The following is a 9,675-nucleotide window of genomic DNA, read 5'->3' as shown; positions in this document are numbered from 1 at the left end:
GGAGGCAGTGGGCAGCCATTTATGCTGCGGCCCCGGGAGCAGTCTGGGGTTTTCATTGCCTTGCTCCAAGGGCACAATCTCGTGCAATGTAACCTGCTCACCTCGGGGTGGCATCACAATAACTGACTACAAGCGCCAGTAGCTGTCTGTGTTTTCGGATTTTGCAAATTTAAACATGGATTTTAATGACAAGTGTTTTAAAAGACCTGGTAGGCCTTGGTAATAACAGGTTGAGTTTCATAAGACCACTTTTAAAAATATGGTTGCCTACAACCAGTGAAGTCAGTGTATACAACCAATGACTATCCCTCCAGGTGCGTGTACATATATTGTAAGACTAATAGAAAACTGAAAAGTAATATAAATAATTTACAGGTAACGCTTCTTTAATTTGAATGGGTGTTTATATTAAAGCTTGCAAAAAAACTGAGTTACAGTCACTGAAATGTGTTTACAACTGTCCTTTCTAAAGTCTTTTAACAGATGGAAACTGTGTATCATTGCTCAATCAAAACCCTAAAGTGACCCCTATGTATCTTTATTGATTGTCGTGTAAATGGAGTCAAAAGGTTAAGGTATCTGCTACCGGAGGGTTAATAATCAGAAGATGCCTTTTGTTGCAACCAGACCTTGTGCAAAAGATTGCTTACAGTGATGGCAATAGACTGCCAGGTATAACACAAGAATAATTGTTTAATCTGCTGGCTGTAGTCAGAATGTGTTTGGCGTAACTTGCTTAAAGTTATTATAATCCAGCTGAGCAAACTGATTACTATTTTATTTTATTGTGTTTTTATTGCCTTAATGTTCATAGTCAAAACGTAGACACCATATCTAGTTTGTATGATAAACTCGTTATTTGTTGTGGGCAGAAAATGCCCAGTATAACTATGAACTAGGTTTAAACCTTCATCGGAGCAGGCACAGGGAGAACTTTCTTTAAGTGTTTTAGCGAGGTTGAAGATCTACCTTGGCTGTGGGTTGTAAAATAAATCTGAGAAAAAAAGTTCTCTTTGGTCATATTAGACAATTATTGTTTAATACTAATGATGTAACAGTTATTTGGTGTGCCTACAAAACTTGCAGCTTACACACTACTACTTGTGTTCTGAGTTTTAAAGTCTGTTTTTTGCGACAAGAAACAGGCAAAATGCGTGGGTGCACCACATTGATTTTTGCCTAAAGACCAGTTCAGGATTAGATAACCAAGTTTAAAATGCATATCAGCGTTGTAAGCTTGATACGTTTAAGAAAAATACCAAATAAGTAATGTTTGTACTTATTGCATTGTGATGTGTTTTGTGTTTATTCAATGCAGAAGATGTGTGTCTGTTAGCAGAAGTTACTTGACAGTGGACTGGTGTTATTTTTTTTTCTTTTGGATGAAATATGCTGTGGCATGCTGAATGGTTAAAATAATATGCACTCCTGTGTTCCATCTCATTTACCGTGGGCATTGGTTCAGAGGAGGCAGAGAGGAGCTCAAAAGCTATCAGAGCAACCAACCCCAGGCCTCAAACCTACACCTGGCATCATACAGTTGTGAAGTTGTGTTTATGATAAAGAGTTATGTGGATGAAATCTTAGACCCTGAAAGCTGTCATGTCTGTACTTATGATAGGCTGGTGAAGATGACACAGTTTGCTGGAGGTGAATGAAGAAGATGGCTGGAAAGGTATAACTGTTTTTTCTTCCCCTTCTGCCTAACATGCAGTAAAATAAAATGGGTGCAAGTAACACAAATCTTTACATTTTAGTAGATGATTTTGCTATTGATCGATAAGAGGAATGGGGGAATGCAAATTTCGGATAGCTTATGCCCAGTGTTATATACCCTGATTTTGTGTCCACACAGATCGGCCTGAACGTTATGCAGTTTGATCTTCCCCACCGATGCAGAGAGGAAGAGGTTGGTGATGCCCTGCAAATCTGAAAAGCTATAATTAGATTTTTGATTAAACAGAAACTCCATAGAGGTATGTCCAGTTTCTCAGCCTCCTGAATTAATGTCTCCTATTCTACAGTGATCGAGGAGATCTTGAGATTAAATGAAGGATTCTCGTGTTCATGGTCATTTTTTTTGCACCTTCCTCTCAGTCCTTTCTCTCCAAAAGTCCCGTAATGCCATCAAGCCACAGAAAGATGTGGATGGGTAAGCTAGAGTTTTTTTTTTATGTTTTATGTTTATATGCGTAACCAAAGTCCAAAATAATTTTTAACTGCCCAATGGTGGGTGATTTGAGAATTTATTTATTTTTTATTGACAATGAAGTTATTTGGAAACTATTCATTGCTGGATACCTTTAAATATATTATAGAATATATTTATTAATAAATGTCAGATGTAAAACCAAGTAGTTTTAAACTGTATTTTTTTGCACAAAAAACACTACAGTTTGTGTATATACGTTTTGCAGGGTCTCTGATCTTAATGTTGGCCGTGTGGTGTTGGGGGGATCAGAGACATGGCTTTGCCTCACCTGTAGCTGGAGCTGTTGCTGGAAATGCTTGCCAGGCATGGTGTGTAGTCTGTATGCATTTTGGCATATGTTATTACATTTGCATTCAAAAGGTCAAATGTTTCACAAACGATGCTCGTTCTACTGAATAGAGTATTAAATATCCATATTAATATGTTCATATATTAATTATATCCTCTAAAGATTAATCTACGCTACTGTTCAGAAGGATCATAGGAAAAAAAGGGAAATAAAAGTCCTCCTTCTCATTAGACTGCATTTATTTGATTAAAAATACAGTTAAAACTTTAATAGTTGTGAAATATTATTACAATATAAAATACACTGTTTTTCTGTTATATTTTAAAATATAATTTATTCTTGTTGTGGTAAAGCTGATTTTCAGCAGCCTTTATTTTAGTGTCACGTGATCCTTCAGGAATCATTCTAATATTTCGATTTGGTGTTTCAAGAATTGGGTTGCAAAATTCTGGGAATTTTTAAGATTTCCATGGGAATTAACAGAAATTAGTGGGAATAAACTGGGAATTTGCAAAATTGCAGGAACAAGGATGTTAAAACAACCAGATTTAATGCAATTTCAGTTGAATTTCTACCCTGCATATTCCTCAATCACATGCACAAAGCAAACACTTACTGCAGGGCTATTGAGAACACATCCCCTACATGCACTGTGCATTCATTCCTTCATAATATGCACAGATTCATTTCTTGAATCCTGACATCCAAATGATGTCAAACTGTCCATCTGGTGAGCATTCACATAAATTACATAAAATTTACATAAATTTGTGTGAAATCTTTCTTGTGCTGTGTGTAAGCTATTGTGCAACAAAATTATAGCATTGTTAAAACATGAGCAATGAGACTGAGCAAAACATTATGTGGGGAGATTAAAAGAACTGTCTTAAAAGAACCCTCCCCTAAACAAAATCCCCCCTAGTTACCTAAAGGGGGAATTCCCCCTCATTTTCCAGGCTTCCATTCAAGTTTTGATATTACTTTGGTAAAAATATTTGTTCTATGGTATTTGAGTTGAACTATCAAATACCCAAATGTTTTATACAGTAGCTAGCTAGCCAGTAAATCAGACATGAAAAATGTAGCTAGTTAGCACTATTTCAGTGATATTTATGAGGCTTGGTATCATGTGCTAGCTAGCTCAAGCTGTGATGGTCTTTCTTGCACCGTCTGCTAGCCAGTTTTCGGTTATATTACAGAACAGAAGCACAGTATTGGTCAAAAGGTGTGACACATACTATTTTTAATGTTTTTGAAAGAAATCTCTTGCGCTCATCAAGCCTGCATTTATTTGATCAAAAATACAGAACAAAACATTAATAGTGTGAAGTATTATTATAATTTAAATAATGGGTTTCCGTTTTAATGTACTTTAAAATATAATGAATTTCTGTGACGTAAAGCTGAATTTTCATCAGCCATGATCCTTCAGAAATCATTCTAATATGCTGGTTACTTTTTTTTTTTTTTTTTTTTTTTACAATTTTGGAAAACAGTTGTGGCTGCTTAATTTTTTTATAAACCTGTGATACTTTTTCAGGATTCTTGGATGAATAAAATGTTAAAAAAGAAAAGCATTTATTTAAAGTAGAAATATTTGCAAGGACGTGTTAAAATTGATTAAAAAGTGATAGTAAAGTAAATAAGATTTCTATTTTGAATAAATACTGTTTTTTTAAATAAAGTTTTTTATTCATCAATGAATCCTGAAAAATTATTATCACAGGTAAAAAAAAAATAAAAAAAAAAAATAATAATAATAATCCAATTTTTTTTTAATTTTTAAAATTTGTATTACTTTGCATGCATGTCAGCTTATGACCAAACAAAATGTTTGTATGTGATACACTTTCTGTAAATTTCCTCAAATTGCAATTAATTCCCATAAATTCCTGTTAAGTTTCCAACTTGTAAAATTTCCAAAATTCCCCAGATTAAGTTCCCACGGAAAGTTTCCAGAAAATTTACTGGATATTTTCTGTCCCCCTTTGCAACCCTATTCAAGAAATATTTATTACTGTAAATGTTGAAAACAGTTGTGCTTTTATTTTTGTGGAAACACTGTACTTTTTTCAGTATAGAGAAAGTTAAAAACAACAGCATTTATTTTAAATATAATATATATTATAATAAATGTCTTTACTGTCACTTTAGATCAAACTAATGTGTGCTTGCTGAATAAAAGTGTCAATTTCTCTCCAAAAACATGTTACTGACTCAAAATGTTAGAATATAAGTGTATTTTTTTATTATTATTATTGTAACAAAGGTAAAGGTTATGGTTAAAGTTACATTGCGTTAGAGGCACTTTAAATATACAGAATTTCCTTCTTGTAATTCTTCTTTAGATGCCCCATTGGTTGGCAAGATGGCAGTGCTGCTGGGTCTTGAGGGACACCTGAAGGTAACTCTTCAGTTTTTTGCTGCAAAACAATGGCATGATGGTGCAGACCCGCCAGTGGAGCTCAAAGCACTTGCAGAAAACAGGTAAAATGATTGTAATTGGGAGATAACTTAGTTTCATGTCAATTTTTAGGTGTAGTTTGGTATTTTCAGCAGCAGAGGGCAATGCTGCTTTGTTTTAGGGAGGGACATTGGGATAAAATCATATGAGGCTTACACTCAAAGGCCCCGATATACTTCAAACGAAATCGAAGAACGAACTGATATGACGTCATTTCGAACAAAAATCAGGCCGAGACGGAGTTCGTTTTGAGTTGTTTTGGCAGTTCGAAACAGCTGACCAAAGCGAGCTTTCTGGGGGGAGTTTGGCCCCTAAACACCTTTGAGTTTCCATTGGTCCCCGTCTGTGACGGTTACGCAATCGGTGGGTTCTGAAACTTCACATTATTACTGACACTGTTATTTATTTGGCAGTCTATGGGACAGTCTCAAGCCTGTTTGTATCCTAAATATCTTAAATTGTGTTCCGAAGACGAACAAAGCTTTTTTGGGTTTGGAACGACATGGTGATAAGTGATTAATGACAAAATTTTCATTTTGGGATGGAGTAACCCTTTAATTGTCTGTCTGTCTGTCTGTCTGTCTTTCTTTCAGATCCTGGATTCGGATGTGGTGGTATTCTTAGAAACTGGCCACAAGGGCCTCCCACCCACTTGGTTAAGACCGGGGGTGGCAGTCATTAACCTCAGCTCAGCCCTAATGGAAGGTAAGTTTTCTTCAAATTAAAGATATTAAGCGTGGCACACATTATAACATTTGATTTTTATGTTGCTGGTATACGTTAAACATATTGGCTCAGCCCTAATTTGAGGTGTGTTTTTTTAGAATTGTTGTAATTTATTATCATGGAAGTGAAAGACAAGCATGTGATTCTTCTGAAACCGATTAAGTCAGGCACGCAGTTTTCTTCACCTTTCATTACCTGCCATCTCCAAGAGACCTTAATGGTTATAGAGGCCCATGCTATTTCCTCCATAACCCACAAATTCCATTAGTGTAGAAACATAATAAGACAGCTGTGTATTTCCTTAGATGTAATTGTATTTCCTTAGATGCTCCCTCCGGGCCAACTTTTCATACATATGATCTTATCTCCTAGAGCAACCTGACAGTTGGGAGCACAGGGCTGAAGCTGAATCTAGTGCTGGAGTTGGGCCTCTAAGTGCTGTGCTTAGAATGCAGGTGAGAGGCCCTCTATTAAAGTCTAAATAAATTGGATAAATAGCTTTATCAACGTAATATCTGCATTTTGAATTTTGTTTGCATCATTGAAACATTCATTTCCTGTTTAACAAAGTAAAGCTTTTACACAACAGTGCTCAAGAATAATCATTAATTAATCATTAGTATCATTGTTATTATCATTGTAATTATTATTGAAAACAGTTGTGGTGCTTAATATTTTTGTGAAAACAGGATTTCAGGATTCTTCAATAAATAGAAAGTTCAAAAGAACTGCATTTTTTTTTAAATATTGAAATCTTTTGTAAAAATATAAATATCCCTTTTGATCAATTTACTAACTTTTGAAAGGTATAGTGTTATGCCAAATCACAGTAGTTTATTGCCAGTATGTTTTTTGTAGTATATATTTGTGTACATAATTATGCAGTGAATGAAGAAGTCATTTTGAAGTGTTTCACCAAGATGTTTTGTGGCTGCTGTTGTGATCTGCCAGCATGTAGTGAGGAGCAGCAGGAGGTGGATACAAGAACAGCAGTACCAGCCATGGAGGCTCCGCCCCTTTAAACTTCAACCACTGTCACCTGTGCTAGGTACGAGTAGCCTTGCCTTGTACTTTCTACAGAATATGCATCACTCAGACTGTAAGCTTATTTATTTGTGCACAGAACTAATTGGTCTCTCCATCTTTCCGTTTACTTGTTTCTGTAACCCTCAGTGATATAGAGATCTCCAGGGCACAGACTCCCAAACCCATATCCCAGCTGGCTCAGGAGATTGGGCTGCTTCCAGCGGAGCTGGAGGCCTACGGAAACACCAAAGCCAAAGTCCATTTGTCCCTTCTCAACCGCCTCCAACATCAGCCTAATGGCAAATATGTCCTGGTGGCAGGGTATGACATCAATTTTTATTTCTGTCATTGAAGTTTAATTCATATCATATTATTTATCTAAGTGTGTGTTTACACTTGGAAGTTTTTGTTTGATTAAATTGATTGTTCTGTTAGCACAGTTCATTTGGATATATGTGAACACTGCCATCTGAACCTTTGTGTGCACCAATCAAGCAGACAGAAAAATGAACACAATACAACCCAAAGACATCTAAACGAACCAAAAGCAATCTCATCTTGTCACTGGAGCTATGTTACCCATTAAAGTTCGGTACAGGTGTTGGAACCGCTGTCAGAACCAGCAGGTCTCGTTTGTATGTGTGGGAGTTCCTGACACTGTTTTGACTCCTTTGCATATTTCATAAACTCTTATTGAGTTTTAAGCTGGTAAAAAATACCACCATATGTACACACATGCATAAGCATAAAGCATTTAAGGAAAACTTCAGTCCATGGTTTGTGTTTCACGCTCACATCCGTGTGCACATTTGTACTCAGCCTCTAAATTCCTAGAGAGAGTGAATGGTGGGCCCAAGGATCTTATCTACCACTGGCTCTTGAGCCCACCAGGAGCCTCCCTTTCATCCATGTGTGTGAAGCGTGGCTCGGTCAGCTCCAAATGGGGGCCCAGGGTCTCTTTCATGTGTGTGGGGAATGCGCAGCCCCCTGGCTTTATCAGCAGCCCCTTCCCTATTCCTTAACTCTCCTTCTTTAAGTCCCACTCTTTGTTCTGCCTACAGATGCTGTGAAGCAGCACTGCCCTCCCCACCCAGCCTACTCAATTACTGTCAGCCACTGGCATGCCTTTACTGCTCTGCCAAAAGAGTTGCTCCACAAAGACTGAGAGAGAGGGAGGGAGGATGCTGATGGGGAGAGGGTTTGCCAGCAGTCTAATGTAGTGAGATCAGAGGGAAAACGAAAATTAGGAAAGCAGAAAGATGAATAGATGTATAGTCACTCCCTTTGAATGTGGGAAAGCATGTGTTGATAATGTTTTCGGTCTGTGTTTTTCAGTATAACTCCCACTCCTCTGGGTGAAGGGAAGAGTACAGTGACCATAGGTCTTGTCCAGGCCCTCTCTGCTCATCTTAAGCTCAACTCTTTTGCTTGCCTGCGACAGCCTTCCCAGGGCCCAACATTTGGTGTCAAAGGTGTGTTTTTGTGTGCTTGCTTTACTTTAGTTTGATATTGTAGTACATGGATAATAGTAACTACCATAACATTTCAAGGTATCACAGATGCACTTCCTGAAGGTTGCACTAAAATGTAGGTATTATAATTATGCAGCTTTCTAAGATGCACTGATTGTAAGGCACTGTATCTTGTCCTTTGTACAGTAGGCAATCCCAGAATGCCCTGCATTGAGTTCAGTAAAATAAATTCAAGATGGTTAAATAAAATTAAACAAACAAAGTTAATTATGGAAATAAAATTTAATTAGAATTTATTGTAAATATACAAACAAAAAATACACGTCTGTGTATTTATATAAAGTATTTTAAAAATGGAATCAAATCAAGGTAATTGATGTAATTTTATTTAAATTCTACATATTTATTTATTATATATATGTGGAATATCATTGAATATCATGTCATTAGTTAAGTAACATGCTAATGCAAAACTCTATTTAAATGAATTGCAATAGTTTGTTGTGCAAACTGCTATTTGTGTGGTGCTCGAAGTTGCTGCCCATTTAGTACACAGCAGGGCAGTTCGCTAGATTTTGAATCAGAGCTCATGTCTGGCTACGTCAGACATATTGTCTTGTGTTTTCATTACTGTGTTTGTCAGCCTGCTTCTTTATTTTGTCTCCCTGCAGGAGGAGCAGCGGGTGGGGGATATGCACAGGTCATTCCTATGGAGGAGGTGAGTGACTACAGACATCCTGTCTCCTGTTATCACAAAGCCCTTTCCCTTAGTATGCCACAAGTGATGACAGCCCTTAAAAGAAACTCGCACAGCCATTGAGACCAAGTAAAATAAAGCGCAATGTCTAAAACTCTGAGACCAGTGAAAATTGATTTTTTCCAATTGAGTTTTTCTTATTATTACCTGCAAATATCAGCATATTAATTTCAATGTGTAAATGGAAAAATAACGTAATTCAGAATTTGTTGTTTTATGGTAAGTCCATGTTTTGCTTTAATAACAGCATGCATGGAAAAATAAGACTTTTTATTTGTAGTTTTATATTATGTTTGAATCTCATATTTTCTCTGTTATCTCAGACTTTTGGACAACACTGAATGTGTTTGTGTGTGTGTGTGAGAGCAGATACTGTCTTTATCAGAAGCTTCAGAAAACAGCTTACTCACTCTCACTTTATTGTTTTTTCCCCCTCAGTTTAATCTCCACCTCACAGGAGACATCCACGCTATAACAGCAGCCAATAATCTAGTGGCAGCAGCTATCGATGCCCGCATTCTCCATGAAGCTACTCAATCAGACAGGGTAAACAACTGCAATCATAATGTTTTTAAATTCACACAGGACAGTCTCCCTGGGATTTAATATTATGATTCATCAACAGTTAGTCAGTAGCTGTGTCATTAAAGAGGATTGTTTCTGGTTCTATACAAGTCTGTAATTGCAAAATTATCACTTCCTAATGCTTTATTCAGCTTCAAGTTGTTT

The 9,675-nt window shown here is 36.7% G+C and overlaps 1 protein-coding gene across 1 annotated transcript in view; it reads left to right on the top strand.

Annotated features, from left to right (window-relative positions):
- The first annotated feature begins 1,663 nt into the window (after positions 1 to 1,663).
- LOC122144723 (monofunctional C1-tetrahydrofolate synthase, mitochondrial-like) overlaps positions 1,664 to 9,675 on the top strand; it is a 28,190-nt gene continuing 20,178 nt past the window's right edge. Inside the window, 13 exon segments of the mRNA XM_042755854.1 lie at positions 1,664 to 1,675; positions 1,856 to 1,913; positions 2,025 to 2,116; positions 2,118 to 2,152; positions 2,418 to 2,482; positions 4,850 to 4,905; positions 5,484 to 5,670; positions 6,064 to 6,146; positions 6,643 to 6,734; positions 6,865 to 7,038; positions 8,053 to 8,189; positions 8,861 to 8,907; positions 9,385 to 9,492. Of these exon segments, the coding sequence (XP_042611788.1) occupies positions 1,664 to 1,675; positions 1,856 to 1,913; positions 2,025 to 2,116; positions 2,118 to 2,152; positions 2,418 to 2,482; positions 4,850 to 4,905; positions 5,484 to 5,670; positions 6,064 to 6,146; positions 6,643 to 6,734; positions 6,865 to 7,038; positions 8,053 to 8,189; positions 8,861 to 8,907; positions 9,385 to 9,492 (1,146 nt within the window).

The sequence above is a fragment of the Cyprinus carpio genome, unplaced genomic scaffold (assembly GCF_018340385.1).
Source record: "Cyprinus carpio isolate SPL01 unplaced genomic scaffold, ASM1834038v1 S000006753, whole genome shotgun sequence".
NCBI lineage: Eukaryota > Metazoa > Chordata > Actinopteri > Cypriniformes > Cyprinidae > Cyprinus > Cyprinus carpio.
This window is presented reverse-complemented; position numbering and strand designations above follow the sequence as displayed.